The sequence below is a fragment of the Eschscholzia californica genome, unplaced genomic scaffold (assembly GCF_041429995.1).
Source record: "Eschscholzia californica isolate CP2 unplaced genomic scaffold, dmEscCali1.0.p SCAF_4, whole genome shotgun sequence".
Lineage (NCBI taxonomy): Eukaryota > Viridiplantae > Streptophyta > Magnoliopsida > Ranunculales > Papaveraceae > Eschscholzia > Eschscholzia californica.
The window spans coordinates 48657820-48677624 of record NW_028238461.1 but is presented as its reverse complement, the minus strand read 5'-3'; the positions used below and the strand labels follow the sequence as shown (position 1 = coordinate 48677624).

At 36.3% G+C, this 19805-nt stretch overlaps 2 protein-coding genes across 3 annotated transcripts; both read right to left on the bottom strand.

Annotated features, from left to right (window-relative positions):
• Window positions 1-478: 478 nt before the first annotated feature.
• LOC147545544 (40S ribosomal protein S27) lies at window positions 479-6601 on the bottom strand. 2 transcript variants are annotated; one of them, XM_086634464.1, is made up of 4 exons: window positions 6546-6601; window positions 3623-3939; window positions 2665-2999; window positions 479-2507 (listed from the first exon to the last, which is right to left on the bottom strand). In XM_086634464.1, exons 2-4 carry the CDS (start codon window positions 3822-3824, stop codon window positions 627-629), a joined length of 2418 nt encoding a protein of 805 aa, XP_086490590.1. In that variant the 5' UTR covers window positions 3825-3939; window positions 6546-6601; the 3' UTR covers window positions 479-626. The 2 variants fall into 2 exon arrangements, with proteins under 2 accessions (XP_086490590.1, XP_086490589.1); XM_086634463.1 differs by lacking the exon at window positions 6546-6601 and having other exon boundaries at window positions 3623-4008.
• A 5263-nt stretch (window positions 6602-11864) lies between these two features.
• LOC147545543 (putative cytokinin riboside 5'-monophosphate phosphoribohydrolase LOGL10) lies at window positions 11865-15937 on the bottom strand. The gene is made up of 7 exons (XM_086634465.1): window positions 15340-15937; window positions 15066-15163; window positions 14900-14930; window positions 14646-14745; window positions 14470-14540; window positions 13674-13817; window positions 11865-12037 (listed from the first exon to the last, which is right to left on the bottom strand). Exons 1-7 carry the CDS (start codon window positions 15481-15483, stop codon window positions 11984-11986), a joined length of 642 nt encoding a protein of 213 aa, XP_086490591.1. The 5' UTR covers window positions 15484-15937; the 3' UTR covers window positions 11865-11983.
• Between the last annotated feature and the right edge of the window lie 3868 nt (window positions 15938-19805).

The window sequence follows — 19805 nt, the reverse complement described above, 5'->3', positions numbered from 1 at the left end:
GGACCCCCTCATTTTTATTAAAAAGCTCCCGTAAATATTATTTACCAAGTGAAATGGATCATGGGGAGGCCTTTTAAAAAGACCCCCCTCAATAGTTATTTAGTGTTTCTTTTTTGTTTATTTTTTTTAAAATTCTCTCTCTCTCGAGAATTATGTCAAATTTAAATTATAAATTTAGAACTAATAACTTATAGTTGAAAATTAGAATTAAAATTCCGCACACATAGATCACATAAATTTAAGTTTGAGTTGGGAGTCGAGTGGACGTTGGATTGAGAAATCAGGAGCTCCAAAAATTTCTCAAGCTCCTAAATTAGAAGCCAAGCAGTATGACATTAGGTTTGCTCAAAATCATGTCAACTAAAATCTAGTTTTATGAGATAAGGATAACCCAACCGATGATACCTTATATCGAAATCACTTTCGTTTCGAGCTGGGCTTATATTCTGTTACTTAAAGGTAAAACACATTATTGATATTTCGACGTAACTCTGTAAGATTTCAATTCCCAGGAAGACTGAAGTTGCACAAAAACTGAAATCATATAGAGTACTGACATTTCCACTAAAAACCATCAGTTTACTTGCACACACCAAAAAGAAGAGAAAAGAACATAAATCTACTTCTTATATAAGATCTGCGAAGGATTCATAACCTGTACATGCTGATGTATCCTCCACACGTTCAACTTCATCATTTGGGACGGCAACTTTTACAGCAAAATCCTCCATACCCACTATAAGAAGCTGGTCATCTGGGGTATGAGAGCTTCCTTCGGCAGATATAACACCATTAGTGTTAGCATCGTTCTTGACACAGGAAACTATGTCGCTTTCTGTGTTGACATCTAAAAGAGCTTCAAGGGAAGATTTGGCTATGTAATTTTCCTGTGGAACAAAAGTGACATCCAAGATTGGTAACTCAAAGTCCACAGTAGAACTATATGTTCGTTTGAGAACATTTTCTAAATCTGCCTTTTTATGTTCCGAGTTGTCTTGGATCTCTGTAGCAGAAAGATCATTAAGGGTAATGGTTTCTGAAGCATCATCGTAACTTTTCTCTGAAAAAAATTGCATGTCGAGTTGAGGCCTCTCTCCAGGACTTGCTGTTTTCGGATCTGAGAACCAGTTTTCATAGACGGCAGTTTCATTAGGGCTGCCATTAGTGAGCTTGATCACCTGTAACTCATCTTCCTTAGAAAAGTTAGAGATGGACTCTGGGTATGGAGCTTCATCAGATGGAATGACTGAACGCGAGTTTGAATGCGCTTCAATTACACAATCAGAAGTTTTAACTTCCAAATTTTGGTGATAGTCTGAAGGTTGAACAGATGTTGTAGATAAGAAACCAACCAGTGCAGATGCTAATGCAGCTTCTATTGACAAAGACGGCTTAAGTACGGATGAAGTCGTCTCAGCTGACTCAAATACTTCAGTACAATTCTTTTCATCAGAATCACCATTTTCACCACCTTCAGCATCATTGTCACTTGAAAATTCAGGGGCTCTAACTACTAAACCAGGGCAAAACTGTGAAGATGAATCACCTACATTTACATCTGTATGAGCAGATGCTGGGACCCCGCCTTCACTTTTGTTAGTTTCATCATCGTTAAAGAACTCCGGTTCAGATTCATGAATCAAAGTTTCATCAGCTATAGTTCTGGTACACGGGTCATCCTTGCTCTCATATTTTGAACCCTCGGGTAAGTGTGTATCATTCTCATCATTACAAAAGGAATTGACTAGGGAGTTGGAGCATGAAAATTCAGGAGCTGTGATCCTCATACCTGTTTTATTCCCATCGTTATGGAAAGAACTTGTTATGGAATCACTGCATGAAAATTCAGGAGCAGTAATCCTAGTACCTGGGTTGAATTCAGAAATCTGAGATCTCGTAGTAAGTACTTCAAGTTGCTTTTCCAACCGCCCGAGCTTTGTTTCTATGTTACTGATTGGTTCCAGCATTTTTTCTTCAAACCTCAAACAGAAAGCTTCTAACCGAACGACTCGGGCAACCAGATGATTCAGTACTCTCTCAATACGATTTGAATAGTGACTAATCTCTTTATTTACGAACTCAGGTCCTTGCCCTGTACTATCCTTATTCACTTTGTCCACTTCTTTTTCCACACCATTAAGTATGCTTGGTTGCGCTTCCTGTTGCTTCATATTCCCAAAATTTGGGTTTGGGAGACTAGTTTCTTTAGACTTAGCATCCTTGTATTTCAAGTTCTCAGTGGTATTAGAAGCGTTTTTTTCTTGTGTGCTATTCCGTGATTTAGATAGTTGCAGAAGAGTAGGAACAAGCATCGCCATTAAAGAATTTCCTGCTGAATTTTCTGAAGGACCGCCCTGATGCTCTGATTCAGAAGGCTCAACAGGCTCACCAAATACATAGATTTCCTCAATGTGGATATTTCCTGGTGTTTGAAGTGATAGTAGGCGAATTGTAATGGAGATACAAGGATCTGCATCAGTGATCTCTGCTGTGGCCTCATATAAATCCTGGATCAATTGCTCACATTAGCAAAGAAAACGATAAAAAAAGAACTTCCGATATCTTCTCTGATCAATTGAAAAGGATTGCTGACAGAAAAAGAAATAAGGGAAAAGATTACGACTTTACTTGAATAGGACGTGATAAAAGAAAAAGCATGACTACCTGAACAATCCTCTCGCCGTTTCTATTGTTCTTAGTTGTTGTAGAACTAGCAGGGAAAGGAGAATCAGGGGTCTTCACTTCTATCCAGTCATCTTCAGTGGTCCCATTACTACTACCATTCCTACTTTTTTCAGCAGGAATTTCTACGGTTCCAGTAGATCTTTCCTCAGTTTCACTTTCATGAAGTGTAGAATCTCCATCAACAGCATCGGAGCAGCGAACTGTGCAAAGATATTCATTACTACTCTTCTCATCAGATGCATAGTATATCTCATATACTCGAGCAGTACTGCGGACATAGACCTGCCGGATTTCATGCCGCTGGCTGAAGCTAACTGCAATTCGGAAACTATCAAATCAGTTAGCCGGCCACTAAAAGGACCCAAACCAAGATCGACATTGCTTTACTAATTACTTGAATGTGTACAATATACATCAAACGGACAAGGAACTCTTGCTTCTAAAATGTCTGATCTATCTCAGCAAAACTACCAACTTACAACCTTATCAGATAAAACATCAATTCAGTTCAGCTAAATTTTAATAAAAGCAACCACAATATTATACCAACCCATTCATTTGAAACCCTATTTTTATCAATCTTGTTGCTAATTGGAGTGTTTAAGTCAATTACCTCTTTTAAACCCTATTATACCAACCCATTCATTTGAAACCCTTTTTATCAATCTTGCTGCTAATTGGAGTGTTTAAGTCAATTACCCCTTAATCAAAACAAACCCTAAATCACTACTCTAATCTCAATTTCAACTATTTAATCCAAACCCAATTCCAAATTTTCAATTACCCTAACTTGGGTTTTCAGGCATATATAAATCTGAATCAACACACTGGGCAAGTAATACTACTGACAAAAACTTATAGACCCAGGAATTGAGAAACCCTAAACAACCAATAACTTGATCTAAAGTAAAGGATTTTTGTTGCTTGAACAACTTACTTGTGATTTCACAAGGACCCGCTGATGAATTTGAGGAAGGAGGGTTAACCAATTGCAAATGATCTTTAGGAGTGTTGGATTCTACTTGGGTATCTTCAGAAAATGGGGTTTCGAAGGAAAGAGAGTGGTTGAGAGATCCATGGATAACCTTCCAATTAGTTGCAGGGATCCATGAACTGCTACTATCACTGCCAACCTCCATTTTTTGCTCGTTTCTTTTTTCTCAGCTTCTTGTAAATGTCTGTAAGACAAAGAAACCGGACTACTTTTTAACGTGTGGTCTGTTTGGTTGGGCAATTTGAATTGGAAATTCACCACTATTTTTTTTTAGTCTTGGTATGGGAATAACATTTTTTAGCAAAGGCAGTGCATTAGATAGGGAGAGCACTCTTTTTAGAATAGGGAGGGATAAACATTTTTTTTAAGTATCTCAAATTTATACTTTGGTCCCTCCCATCAAACTATTTTGGACCAAAAGAGAGAGAAGAGAGTATCCTCATGTTCGACTAAAAACCTTCGAGGGAGAAGAAAGAATTTTGTTCAACCTAAAACCTTCGATCAAATCAAAGAGAGAGAAGAGAGATAAACATCCTGAAAAGGAGAAAAGCCCTAAATCTGTTTGATTCTATCAAAAAGAGAGATATAGAAATAGAAACCTAAACCCTAGATGACTAACACAACACTCATCTCCATTGAGAGTTTGTAATTCTTGTTATTGCTTGATTTCTCCATAGATTTCTAGGGTTTTAACACTAATTAAAGTAATTTTTGAAGATTTCAAGTATCAATATTGCAATGAAGAATACAAACAAGGATGTAACTCGAAAAATATATAAGCGACATTTACATAAAAGAATTTCGCTTAGCATAAATAAAAATTCATGAATACCAATTGAAAATTTTAAAAAAATTCGGCCAGAGCGGTTGAAAAAACAAACTAATGTCAGCCATCTCAGCCGAAATTTGTTACTATTTTCAGCGGGACCGGCCGAAATTTGTTATCTTCTTCAATCAACCCAACCGAAAGGTGGCCAATACGTGGACAACCGTTTTTCTTATACGGACAACTATTTTCAGGGCCGGTGCGAGTCAACTTTGTTTGACTTAGTTGACTTTGATTTAATAAGGGGACAACTCCATAAAGCCTTAAACATTAACTGTTACTAATTTGTGGACCATAACAAAAATAATTAGTAAAAAATAGAAAACCTAAATTGTGGATTACTAACAAAAACAATAGTTAATAGAAACCCTTCATTCATCTTCATCTTCTTTCTTCTTCTTGTTAGTTCTTTTGGGTGTACATAGAGGGTGGGCAATACCAAAATAATCAGGGTGAAAGAACGTGGAAGAGAGAAAGAAGCCTATTGAACTTCATAGGGCTTTCCCTTATTCTTCATCATCTTGATGAGCCTTAGAAATTACAAGTATACAAAAACAGATGAAGAAAATAATTTTAGGGTTTCACTTCGACTTATTGCAGCTACTATAATTGGAAATTTGTTCAGTTATCTGATATTTTCTAGTTCAAAGTCGAATCTGATCTTCAATTTTAGGGGTTAAAGAGGGATGAACTATCACTTTTTCTACTCAGTCCCGATTTTGATTCACTCATTGATTGTCTCTTAAGCTTCGTCTTCGAGTAACCGATCATGCGGTCCCAACACAGAGAATCAACTTCCATTTCCGTTTGGTTTCTCAGGTGGCTCTGAAATTGGTTTAAATTGTAGCCAAAATAGAAAAAATTACAGAAGTCATTTTCAGGTAAAGAACATAAAATCCGATAATGTCATAGTTGATTTTCCAGAGAGATGTGACCGCCAAATTGAAACCCTAAAACCTCTCTTCAATCGGAATTATCAGTTAACATTTCAAAACTGATTGTTATTAGGAAATTCGAGTTCTAAGATTCATAAATGCAACAAAGTACCAACAACTTTGGTATTACTAATTTCAAGTCCAATAGTTGTTATAATTTGAGCTGTTTTTCCAATTCAGAGGAAGAAGAAGAAAAATTGATGAAGAAAGTTGCATGGATTTTGGTAGTATTAATCGAAGTGCTTGTAAAACGTTATTCTCATCTATTGCACTAGGGAATATTAAATCTGAATTTAGTTCTTCTTCAGTTTCTTTACAATTTCAAACACTTCAACTAGAATGGTGGTTAGAAGGATCTTGCCCTGATCATTACTGTCCGTCTCATCAAATTAATCCGACAGAAATCCGAAAAGTATAATAAAGTTCAGAATTTAGGAAGAGAAGAGGGAGACCTTAGAGTAAAACTTCTCATTCTTAAAGGACTTGAGTCAAAAATTGCAGAGTGATGTCCACATAAAATAGTTGTTCATATAAATTTTTTAACTTTTCTTGTTGTCCACATAAAATAGTTGTCCATATAGAAAAATTGGTTATCCATATATTGCCCACCAACCGAAATTTGTCATCTTTTTCAGCCGTTACGACCGAAATTTGTTGTCTTTTTCACCCGACCCTACCGAAATTTGTCATCTTCCTCTATGGTTGAACAAACGTCTATGTCAAAGGAATCTTCTTTCTTGATGTAGGTTGCCTCCTTCATTAACGGTGGTTCCTCATCCATGAGATCTTGAGGCATCATTAAAAGCTCGAAACTAAGACTATGGTGATGGTAAACTTTGCAAGTTTTTTAATTAATACCAAGGTGATGTTGATAGTAGTGACAATATTAGGGTTTTGATTGGTTGTTTATGTGAGAGAAACTACAAGTGAATAAAATATTAGATTTGTTATCAATTTTTATTTAAGTCCTTCTATTTTGACACTATTTATTAAATGGTCCTTATAACACCCTCTTTAAACTAATTTGGTAAAGGAAGAGCGAATACATGAATTGACCTTTCTAACGCACTGCCTTTACTAAATAGTGCTCTTCCTATACCAAAACCCTTTTTTTTAAGCAATTACTTTCATAAAAAAAAATTACTTTCACAAAAATGAGTTACCACCGTGTAAACTCGTACTTTTCATATAAATCTCATTAATTAAGCACGAGGTTAAGTATAAGTATTATTTTGGAGTGAAGATTTGCATGTTCAAATTCTATATGTCAATCGACATTTCATTCATGCTACTTGCATTCATAATAATATTTGTATGACTTTTTATTTTACTGGTTATTATGGCAATCCTTAATATGCTGACAAACTATAATGTCGGGACACCCTTCATAATTTAGGTCATGCTATCAATACACTTTGGCTAGTGATAGGAGATTTTAATATCATTTTGCGTCACTCTGAAAAATCTGGTGGCAATTCTGCTTTATCTTCTCCTATTTCTAAAATTACTGCAATTATTAAAAACGGTTGACTTACTGACAATCTTTTTACTTGGCACAATAAGCAATCTGGAATTAAATATATTAAGGAGAGACTTGATAGAAGCCTTGTCAACACTCATTGGAATCATACTTTCCCCAACTCTAAGCTTATACATTTAGATAGAATTTGATCAGATCACTCTCTTATTCTCTTTCACACACATTATGATATTAATAACACACCGCGATCTTTTAAGTTCTATCGTACCTGGATGCAAGACCCTTCTTGCAAAGAGATTATCAACAAAATTTGGGATACTTTGAATCAGACGCATGAGAATTATTATATTAGCTTAAGAAACTAAGTCATGAACTAATTGTATGGAATAAACAAGTGTTTGGTCATATTAATCATAAAATTAATTCCCTCATTTCCGACCCCTGCAAAAAGAAATAGAGATTCAATATCTTTGTTTAGGGAGGTTTTGTAAGGAGAAGTCTAGAGAAGATAATATCAGGCTAGGAGATAAAAATACAAAAAAAAATCATGCTAAAGCCATTTCTAGGGGCCAAAACAATCAAATCCTTTGCATTAAAAACTCCAGTAACATTTGGACGGACAACACTGTAGAAATACACCATATCTTTATCAATCACTTTACTAATATAGCTCAAACAACCAACCTTGAAAAAAATAACACTATTCTTAATTTATTCACTCCGAGCATTACTAATGAACAAAATCTTATGCTTACGCACATTCCTTCTACAGACGAAGTTTATGATGCAGTTAAGAGTCTTAGGTCTGATGCAGCTCCTGGCCCTGATGGTTATCCTCCGTTTTTCTTTCAAAATAATTGGGACACTATTAGCCGCAGTATCATGCATATGGTCACTCATTTCTTCACTTCTCATGATATGCCTATAGATATTAATCGTACACATATTTCTTTACTCCCTAAAACTAATAATCCTCAAACACCTGTGGATTACCGACCAATTAGTTTGCTTAATACTACTTATAAAATCATATCAAGGATTATGGCTGACAAGTTTAAGCGTACTTTAGATCACACTATCACTCCCTTTCAATCCGCTTTTATTCCGGGCCGATTTATAGTAGATAATGTTGTTCTGGCCCAAGAACTTATCCATTCATTTAATCATACTCATGATACTACCTCTTTTTTGGACTGAAATTAGATATGTCCAAAGCTTTTGACCGAGCAGAATGACAGTTTTTGATAGACATTATGCATCGTCTTGGATATTTTGCTGGTAGGTGTAATTTGATTTTTCAATGTATATCTACTGTGTCAGCTTCGGTCCTTATTAATGGTCGACCAACAAATAAATTTATTCCTTCTATTCTATAGGCCTTAGACAGGGAGATCCTCTTTCCCCTTTCCTTTTTCTGCTTTGCATGGAAGCTCTTACTCGCCTTATCACACTTCGACAAAACGAAGGTACATACATAGGATATCAGCTACCCCACTCTCCTTTGCATATCACACAATTACTTTTTGCTGACGATTGTGTTTTATTTGGTAAAAATTACCTCACTGTTATAGACACTCTAAAAGAGATTTTACATGATTTTCGATTTGTTTCAGGACAAAAAAATCAATTATGATAAGTCTAGTATTTTCTTTAGTGCAAACACTCCAAATAAGTTCAAAAAGATAATTAGGAGATCTTTGCATGTTAAATTACTTGATCCAAAAGATAAATATTTAGACAAACAACTTTTCATAACCTCTAGAAAGATTGATACTTTTAAATCTATTCTTGACAGAATCCAACTTAAGCTTTCTTTTTGGAAGAATAACCTTTTGTCTCCAGACGCAAAGACTATAGTGGTCGCAGTCCCTAAATATCAAATGCAGTGTTTTAAGCTTCCAAAAACTATCCCAGCGTGCATTTTGGTGGGGAAAACAACATTGTCATACTATTGCTTAGCATAATATTATTAAACCTAAATCCCAGTGAGGACTAGGAATTCATAAAATAGAAAATGACAATATAGCGATGTTACTAGCTTGGACCCTAATGACTAATCAAATGAAACCTTGGTGTCAATTTATTAAAAACAAATATTTCCCGACTCAACCTTGCCCTGGTACTAAAAAGTCTACACACTTTTGGTTCTAGAAGTCTCTTCATAATATGTTTAAGATTATTAATACATAGATGTAGACATTTGGAATCAAACATGGATCCCTGATACCCATACCTAATACATATGGGTCGACTTTATCTACAGTTTCTCAATTAATTCGTAATAACAATTGGCATGTACCCACGCTTCGTAATAATTTTGAACCTCATTTAGTTAACCTCATCACTTCTATTAAATTAAATCCAAACCTGCAAGATACTAGAAGATGGAGTTTAACAAAAAATGGGGAATTAACTGTTTCTTCTTTATACAAAACTCTTAGCATGAGTCACCCAATCCCTCAAGTAGACTCTACCTTTTGGAAACATCTTTGGCACATTAAGGCTCTCCCACGAATTATTCTTTTTATTTGGAAATGTTGTGTTAAAGTTTTACCTCTAAATGATTGTATGGGTTATATTATTAAATGCTCCAATCTCTGCCCTTTATGGCATAAAGAAATTGAAACCGATGTACATCTTTTCTGCATTGTGAATATGTTAGAAACATTTGTTTTTCTTTTGGGCATGAAAACTGATTGCATTCATGTAAATAGCCTGAAACAACGGATTGCATCTTTGTTCTCTAGCATGCATTCTTCAGTCCAACTTAACACTACTCTTTTCTCTGCGATATTTTGGCATATATGGAAGCACAGGTGTATTTATGTGCTTGAGGGAACTTTTGCCTCGCCTCAAACCACCATTACCAATATACAACAAACCATCCTCTTAACTGGTACTTATCTTTTTCCTCATAAACCACTACCATCAAGACACTCAAACCATTCACGCAACCTTTGGCAACCACCATATTTAGATTATGTTAAACTTAATGTGGATATTTCTTTTGTCAAAGTGAGACAGCCTGCAGCAATAGGTTTAGTGGTAAGATCCAGATTCTCTATTTTGGTAAGATCTCATCCGAACACCCAGATTCTCTATTTTGGTTTTCTAAGGATGATAGAAATCCATCATTGATTTGCAATCTCCTTCGAGTATAAAAGCATGTAACCTCATATTGGTATGTACGATGGTTTGTTGCAATAAATACCGGGATATTTGTTGTTTGGACCCCCTTTCCTATAATTGACTTGTGGTTTGGACTCCCTTTTTCCAGAGTTGCACTTTGGACCCATTTTTAACGGAATCTCTCGATAATATTCCGTCTCTAAAGTTATACTTACAAAAATTTCCACTTTACCCTTATATAATCAATATTGTAGTTTGGACCCCCTATGGTAATTAGATCGTAAATGAAAATGTTCTTGAAAATCCGAACCTGTTGGCCCATTGCAAATTGGAAATCTCGACAATTATTTACTATTAGATGTTCTTGCTAATCCTATGAACACATGATGAACCCAAACACTCTGACTTTGTGATTGTTCATGTTCATACCAGAAGGAGTCTTCCTTTTAATAGCATCTGTAGAAAGATTTCCACAACATGTATATATTTCAATGATTTTATCGACCAGGTACATGTAATAAAGATATCTTCTTCAGAAGATTTGAGAATATGAATCACATTTATTTCTGATTCGATAGCATCTCCAGAAGGATTCTTATATAAAATTGTTCCTTCAATTTTCAGGAATATATGTCACTGATCAATTTGGATCACTTTTTTATGACCTCTATACACATATGAGCATTCAAATCTCTAAAAAATATTAGTAGTAATATTTAGAGTAGCAAACTCTCCGTTAATATATAAGAGAATGATAATATCTAGTGGGCACTCCCCAAGAATGCATCATTGCCTTTATTGACATGAATTGTAATAAGACGTTCGATGACTTAGAACAGCCAGTTGTTCCTTTCTAGGCTCTAGCCGAATACTCCACCAAATGGCCTAGAGAATAACTTCTATCAATTCTTTTTTTTTTAATTGTTTAGCGTGTGCCTCGAACCCTTAACCTCTAGGTGGAAGATTATACCTCTTACCACTCCCACCAAGGATTGTTGGCAACTTCTATCAAATCTTTATGATAACCTCTACATCAGTTTTAATTTTGGGTTATTTCCCTAATGGCCCCCTACTTTGTGATCAGCTTCCTGCCTAGCCCCCTACTTTACGAGAAATACCCATATGGCCCCCTTCCGTTATAACACCGTCACTCTCTCTCCTCCATCATGTTTTCTCTCTCTGCCAAGTCATGCCACATCATCTGTTACGCCACCTCATCACCTTCTCCGGCGAGAGTCGCCGGCCCGCGACTTCAAACATAAAAAAAAAAAAAAAATTCTCTCTTCCTCTCTCTCTCTAAAATTTTTTTTTTTTTTCTTTCTTCTCTCTCTCTCTAGAACTGACTCTCTAGAACTCAGTTCTAGAGAGAGAGAGGGGACCTTTAACAAATCTGTTGAAGGCCGACCGGACCTTCAACAGAGTTGTTGAAGGTCCCCTCTCTCTTTCTCTAGAACTGAGTTCTAGAGAGAGAGAGAAGAAAGAAAAAAAAAAAAAAAAAATTTTTTAGAGAGAGAGGAAGAGAGAATTTTTTTTTTTTTATGTTTGAAGTCGCCAGCCAGAAATTGGCCGGCCTGCGACTCTCGCCGGAGAAGGTGATGAGGTGGCGTAACAGATGATGTGGCATGACTTGGCAGAGAGAGAAAACATGATGGAGGAGAGAGAGTGACGGTGTTATAACGGAAGGGGGCCATATGGGTATTTCTCGTAAAGTAGGGGGCTAGGCAGGAAGCTGGTCACAAAGTAGGGGGCCATTAGGGAAATAACCCTTTAATTTTTTATGTGATGGTCTCTACATTGGATTTATATGCATAGGTATGCTATTAAAAGTGTTACTCTTGTATTTCTCATATAATATAGGTATATATATATATGTAGGGAGAATATTGTTTGGGTTGAGATCTTGGGGGTCAGCTACAGTAGACTCCAATAATTGGTCAAACTTCCCAGCTTTTTCTTGGTGCGACTTTGTGATGAACTGGTGCATACTCCTGCAAAAATTAAATTGATGAAAGATGAAAAGATTCTTTAAATTGGGGATTAGAATGAAAGATAATAACAATTAAATTTATTTTAATATAACCCTGGAGTATAAATATTTGCAGAAATAAATGTCACATACAACTCTTGAACATCCTTCTCCAACTGTTATAAGAATTATGGGTGAGTGAGCAAGACTGTAAAAGTTCTCTTTTAATTTGGTCAAATCTAACTCCCAAAATTTTTGACAACCTCTCAAATTTAATATGATATCGTTCTCAAGAATAGATATTGTTAAGTCTGTGGTTATGCAATTCAAAATCGATTGATAATGAGTAGAGAAGATCTAGACACTATATTTTTGGTTGCTAGATAGTTTTTCTCTCACGTGGGCTATTCTCACATGTCACATGCAGGGACGGATCTACATGCAGGCCAAAGGGGGCCATGGCCCCCCTTGACTTGCCGTAAATTGTTTTAGAAATGTTGATTGCTCTCTGGTTTTTCGTATAAATAACGTTCGAGTCATACTCATAACAAATATGTAGCGTGGGTGAGATGGTAGAGGTTCGAGTTTCAGACGTGAGACACCTGGGTTCGAGCACTGGTAGACTTAGATTTTTCACTTTTTTTTTTTGTTCGGCCCCCCTTGACTACTACTCCTAGTTCCGTCCCTGTCACATGTCCCATAACATGTGGGGTGGGTTTGTTTAACACCTGTTTTTTTGTGATGTGGAGCACATGTAGCTTTTAACCCTATCACGTGTGACCCTATTTCTGATATCATGTTAAGTCTGTAATCGTCCAACTCAAAATCAATTGACAATGAATGGAGAGGACCTAGACATTGCATTCTTTTTTTTTTAAACGTAGACATTACATTCTTAGTTGCTAGATAGCCTTAATCTCATGTGAGACTATACTCAGATATCTTATAAAGTTGAATATTTCCTTATAGTTACATTAGCCAAGTATAGATATGTTAGATTCATAGTCGACCAGCTTTAGAAGAATCAAAACTAAATCTTTGAGATCCGGATATTGTCAAAAAAATATTCATTATTTTAGACCGCAACCCATTTAAGTATATAATATTCAACGATAAATAGTAATCAGTATCAATGTTTTCAAAACAATATATATATATATATATATAGGAAAAAGAATTCGAGAAGAATTTGTTTAAACAGCTTGAAGGCAATTCCGACAAGTCATATTCAAACATAAAAAGTGAAAGAACAGAAATTTGGAGACAACAAAAAAACAAAGACCCGTGCCAATCGGATTTTTCATCTCTTATATGCATACATGAGGGTATAACCTGTGTCCATCGGACACCGACAGTTCTATCGAATGTGTAATATCAATAGTTGGAGATGAGTTTGGACGTGTAATTTTAACAATTGAAATTAATTTGAAGATAAAATTGGGAGCTACAATCTTAACTTTTAAAGATAAATTTGGGAGATATAATATTAGTCATCAAAGATAGGTTTGGGAGGTATAATCACAATTCTTGGAAATAAGTTTGGGAGGTGTAATCTTGACTGTTGAAAAAGACGGTATATTAACATTTACCCTCATCCCTTATTTGATATATATATACAAGTTTTTTTTTGTTTTCAAGTAGAGTTTTCAGTGAGTTACCTCCATTTTTATGATGAGTTCTTCAGCTGTGTCAGCCAAGACTACTATTTCTCTTGCCAATCCCTCTATGAATCCTTCTTCAACTCCTTTGTCAAATAATTCAAGCAAGCTGTTGTAATATCCATCTACATTTAATAACCCCACCTGCTCAAATTCCGAAACCTATATAAGCAACTAACCAATTAACATACATTATTTTCATTCAAAAAATGATATATATATATATATATATATATATATATATATATATATATAGCTAGGCTCATATGTTATGTTTTTTTATTTGCAAGAGGCGCATATGTTGTGTTGGTCACACAAGTTCTCTTTTATTTATATGGATTATTCTCGCACGCCCCTCTCCCACGTAGTGATGTACAATTCTATGAATCTATCTCGCATTTATTGCACCGTAATATGCATCACGTGTCACATTTGGTCATATCACATGCAAACGTACGTAATGTACCATTTTGAATTGAAGGGTAAAATTCAAAACCAAAAATACACCATATTATTAGAAAGTTTTTTTTTTGTTGAAAGAATAGTCGGAAAGCGGTCCATAATATTATACTTCAATTTCTCCGTGCTTGATATTTTCCTCACAATATGTCATTTCCTTTCTAATTTTCTCAAAATGTAGAATCTGTCGCCTATATCGCATGAGGACCCTCCCATTATAGTTGAGAACTGTGTAGGACTCCAAATGGGGGCTCAATGTCTATCTTTTTATCATATTTATTGTTAGATATTTATTTTTATATATTTATATAGAGCAAAAAAACATATATAATAGTACTGGTTTTTCATGAATTCCAAGTTGAGCCCAAGCAATCATCTCCAACAATTCTTCCATGGTTCCATAACCACCTAAAACAAAAGGTTGAAATTTAGTTAATAAAAGATGGTGATCAAAATGAAAATAATTATGAGTTAATGAATTGTGATTAATTAACTTAATTTACAAATAATTACCAGGGAGAGCAATAAAAGCATCAGCATTTTTAGCCATTTCTGACTTTCTTTCATGCATATCTGCAACTGTTTTCACTTCTCCTATTGTTTCTCCTGATATCTGAAATATGGGTTTTGTTTAAAATTTATTGTTTATTATCTAAACTTAATTAACAGAATAATTAACTTTAACACAACAAAAAAATATAGATAGTTACGGCTCAAAACCGTCCCAAAAACCGTCTCAAATAAGAATTATTGAGAATGAACACAACCTCTTGTTGGAGAAGGGCCTTAGGAATCACTCTACAACAAAATCAAAACAAGATCAAATCAAATGAATAAATATTAATGTCATAATAATATTTATTTGACATAAAATATGTCCAAATTTATTTGACATAAAATTAATAAAAGCAAAGAAGAGAATAGAAGTAATACCCAAGAACATGACAACCACCATTAAATACAGTTTGGGCCACCAAACCCATCAAACCAGCACTTCCTCCACCATAAACCAAGTCAATCTTTTTCTCAACCTTTGAAGAAAATATGAAAATCGATTTGATCAATTAGTTCACGAATTATAGGAAAAATTCAATATCATCATCTAATTACTCATATATGTAGGGATAATATATGAGTAATATATGAGAAAGAAAGTATGAAATACAAAAAAGTAATTTTCATGGTCTATGCATGATAAGAATGATACCATTTTTGCACCAAGCTCAAGGGCAGCTTCACTAAAAGTAGACTTAAAACCAGGTCTACTCCCACAAAAGACACATATCTTCTTGAATCTAATTCTTCTCTTTTGGCTTTCTTCTACTTGTTCCCCTAATTCACTTCCTTCCATTCTATCAAGAAAATCTTAAGATAGAAAGAGTTGGAAGTTAGCGAAAGTATAAGATTTGATACCCACAAAAGATGATGAACCCACTAACAAAATAAAGATATTGGATTACAATTAATAGCTAGAGAGGGAAAACTAGCTAGTGAGAGAAAGAGAGGTGGAAGAGGAGGAGGTGGGGAAGAAAGCAAAAGAAAGATGATGGGAAAAAAAAGATATATGTAAAGAAGAAATAGAAGGCAGACAAAGTTGTTTTTTTTTAAGTCTCTACTCTAGCTAGTCTCTAACATGAAACTCAAACAGCTCCTTTTGTCTGTTTAAACAACAAGTGCTACTTGAATGTTGGAGAAGAGCCCAACAAGAGCCAATCTCACCCTCTTCCTTTTTATCACCACCTCCTTAGCTCTTAACCTCTCTCTCTCTTCCCCCCAACCACATATTTTTTTTTTCTTTTGTCTTTAATTTGTAGCTAGGTTTGATTTTCTTTTATTTATTTTTTTGTGAGAAAACAATTTCATGGAGAAAGGATGACAAGATATTATCCATGACTGATTACAAACAAGAAAATTGTTAAGGTATATCTCACCAGACCCAATCAACACACAAACCCAACCGACATCATGGAGAAGACCCGCTGACTATGAGCAAGGCCCAACCGACTATTGTATTGACAAAAAATAGCATTTGGCCTTCCTTATGCGCCCACCCTCGCGTAACATGAGAGGAGTGCCTTCAGTAGCCTTTATGATCTAGCAAGGAATCCCACCGAAAGCCCAACACGCCTCGTAAGTCTAGAAAGTCTAAGCATGCTTACTCAAGCCCACGCTCCTGGCATGCCAAGATATGGTCTGCCATGACGATCCACCCACACTCCAGCTAGTTGTGCGTACACGTGGCCAAGTTGTTAGAGATTGAGTCAGTCCAATCCTAGCATTCTGCTACACGTTGGAGTCATGGTAGAAGACCGAGTCTTCGCTACTTTAAAGGAGTAGTGGACCATTTCTACTGGCAACGAACAGATTAAGGTGGCGGGTATCGTAGGGCTACCCTTCCCTCTCAAGAGATCTACGACTACGGAGACAGTCTAGTGGGATCCTACTATTGCGGATCTAACAAACCTGCGCCCCAAGAGCGGTTACTATCCTCTACACTCTATAAATAGGGGAAGCCTCACTCTTGGAAGGGGATCAGACTCTCACTCGAAAACTACTTATTCATTCTCTACTTAGCACTCCAGAAGCTCTGCTCCGATCACTTCACTCATTCTATACTAAGCTCCGGCTAGAAGTTATCTCCTTCGACAGACCTCTGATCTAGGCTAGCCTAAGGCAAAGATTCCGTCTAGAAGCATCCACGAAACCACATCAAAACTTGCTAGAGGCTTCTCGTTTCTCTCATACCTTGTTAGTTTACCTTTCTATAAGCAAGAGTCTACCCTTCTGTAAGCAGGGATCTACCTTTCCGCAAGTAGAATCCTACTCTTCTATAATCAGAAGCCTACTCTGCTGACCAAGTAGTCTAGAAGCTACCCAAACTCACCATTCCGTAGAATCGAGCTCCGGCCACTCTACGAGTCGTGCCACCCCGACGATACAACGACACTAGCATCATTAGTAGCTCTATCTTCGATCTATCTACTTTATTTTATCGAACTAAGTTACTGACTTGACCGTCGGAGGGTCCTTGGCCGACACCAACCCCGGTGCCCTTGGACTTCACGGTTGTGTTTCCCTTGTGCAGGTCTACAGGTTACCAGTAGCAGTTTCCTACCCTCACGTTAGCCTACCAGTAGCAGTAGCCTACCAATAGTGGTTTCCACTTTCCAGTCCCGACGTTTGCCTACCCATCTACCCGACTACCAGAACCGACCTTCTGCCCGTCAACCCGTCTATTTGAAGGCCCGAAGCCTAGTTGTTGGTGCCCACTTAACGATCTCTCTAACCGTGTGACTTTCTACCCGTCCACAACAATGATTAGGGTTTTCAAGTTAGAAGTTGTTATTTTATGTAATAATGTGTATAAGGAAGATTTCCGATTTCTTAGATTTACTGCTATCTGTAACCTACATGTAAACTATAAATACCAATGTAAACTACATGACTAAATACACAGAGAATTCTTCTCATATATATCTCCCTCTCCCTCTCCCTCACACGATTTCTCTATATCTCTTTCTGTGTTCGGTCAAGTATTATTATTCAAGAGGTGATTTACCTCTTAAAAAAAAAATTATAAAGAGATTAAAGCTTGTCAACTAAAACCTAGTAGTTTTTTTTTTTTCCAAACCTAAACCCATAGCCGGGTACTACCTCTTAATTTGTCATCTCCTTCTTGGCCAATCTAATTAGTGGTTTTGCTTTTATCACTTTTTTTGGTTTACCAGACCCTTTTCTTTACTAGTTGACACTTTGTACAAGCAAACTCATGCTTCCCCATCTTGATGTTTCTCTTCTCCCTTTATCATCCATAGTGGTTCTTATTGCTAGGATAACCCCATGCCTTTGATTGTGGGCCCTCCAAATCATGAGTCCTCATTTTGTGTGGAAGTCCTCAACTTTCTCTTTTATTGGATCTTCAAGTTTGGCACATATTAAATAAAAACTAAAGTAGGGCATCTATCATTGATGTAAGACATTCATTAACCATTTTAATCACCCTTATATATTCGCCTCCTTAGTGAACACCAAACCATTGAAGACAAATAAATTAGGGGTGAGCAAAAACCAAACCAATTGGTCGAACCAAACCAAGTCGAACCGCACCGATCGATTTTTGGGCCGAACCAATTACTGTTTGACTTGGTTCGGCCGAAAAACCGAACAACCCAAAATCGGTTTGGTTTGGCCTCGATTTGAGTTTCTAGAAACCGCCCAAACCGAACCGACCGAACTCTAAGGAAAAATGAAATAATAATTTTGTAAAGTTAGAAAGTGTTAAATTAAAGAGGAAAAAAAAATTAAAAAAAAACCCTAATTTAAGTCCTCCATACTATTATCCATCCTCATTCCTAGTTGTTGTCACCTTCATCAACCACCTATTCAACTTGATTGAAAGGTCTCAAAGGTAAGTCTTCACTGATTTTCTATTTACCACAACCCATTCTTAGTTAGTAACTTAAAATTATAAATTTTGTATTCACACTTCTCCTTTTTTTGTAATGGTGGAAAAGTACGATGAATTTTTAATTTTCATTCTCGGCATATGTAATGGCGGAAAAGTATGATGGGTTCTTAATTTTTATTTTCGGCATATGCAATGAAATGAATAACATTAGTTTACAGTTTTCTTTAAATTATGTTCGGCTAAACCGATCAATCGAACTCAACCGAGCCGAACCAAACCGAATCGAACCACGTCGGCCGGCCGAATGATCGGCTCGACTTCAGCCAACGATTTAGTCAAACCGTCACTTATTGGTTCGGCTTCGGCTCGAGCCAAAACCGACAAAAACCGACCGTTGCTCACCCCTAAAATAAATAATCAAGTAAAAAATAAATACTTTCAACTAAAAAAAAAAAAAGTAAAAAAAAAAAAAAAAATTGGGTTATTTCTCAAATGGCCCCCAACTTTGTGACCAGCTTCCCCTAGCCTCCTAGATTAGCAAAAATACCCATATGACCCCCTTTTTAAGATTCCGTTATAACACCGTTAACCAGTCAACATTTCTCTCTCCTCCATCTCATAACCTCTCTCTGCCACCTCATCTTCTAGCCAACTCATCATCTTCTCCGCGAGAGTCGCCGGTCGGCGACTTCAAACCTAAAAAAAGGCGACTTCAAACCTAAAAAAAACAACTTTTTTTCTCTCTCTCTTCCTCTCTCTCTAAATTTTTTTTTTCTCTCTCTAGAACAGATCTAGAGAGAGGAGGTTCGGGACCTTCAACAGCTCTGTTGAAGGTCCCGACCGGACCTTCAACCTCCTCTCTCTCTAGATCTGTTCTAGAGAACGAGAGAAGAAAGAAAAAAATTGTTTTTTTTAGGTTTGAAGTCGCCGGCCAGAAATTGGCTGGCCGGCGACTCTCATCGGAGAAGATGATGAGTTTGCTAGAAGATGAGAGGTTATGATATGGAGGAGAGAGAAATGTTGAATGGTTAACGGTGTTATAACGGAATCTTAAAAAGGGGGCCATATGGGTATTTTTGCTAATTTAGGGGGCTAGGCAGGAAGTTGGTCACAAAGTTGGGGGCCATTTGGGAAATAACCCAAAAAAGTTATTAAGGTGCGTCTGAAGATGTCTCCCAATCAAGGCCTCCTAAAAGTGTTTTACCGTAGTAAAATTCTGACAGTTGTAGGCGCCACACTCGAATTGGCAAGTCTAAAACCCGAAG

Coding starts and splice junctions, on each gene's coding strand:
- LOC147545544 (XM_086634464.1), bottom strand. CDS start 3,824: ATGGAGGTTGGCAGTGATAGTAGCAGTTCATGGATCCCTGCAACTAAT. Junction 3,000..3,622: donor GGGTCCTTGTGAAATCACAA/GTAAGTTGTTCA, acceptor TCCGAATTGCAG/TTAGCTTCAGCCAGCGGCAT. Junction 2,508..2,664: donor ACGGCGAGAGGATTGTTCAG/GTAGTCATGCTT, acceptor CAATTGATCCAG/GATTTATATGAGGCCACAGC.
- LOC147545543 (XM_086634465.1), bottom strand. CDS start 15,483: ATGGAAGGAAGTGAATTAGGGGAACAAGTAGAAGAAAGCCAAAAGAGA. Junction 15,164..15,339: donor TTGAGCTTGGTGCAAAAATG/GTATCATTCTTA, acceptor TTTTCTTCAAAG/GTTGAGAAAAAGATTGACTT. Junction 14,541..14,645: donor TGCTTTTATTGCTCTCCCTG/GTAATTATTTGT, acceptor CTTTTGTTTTAG/GTGGTTATGGAACCATGGAA.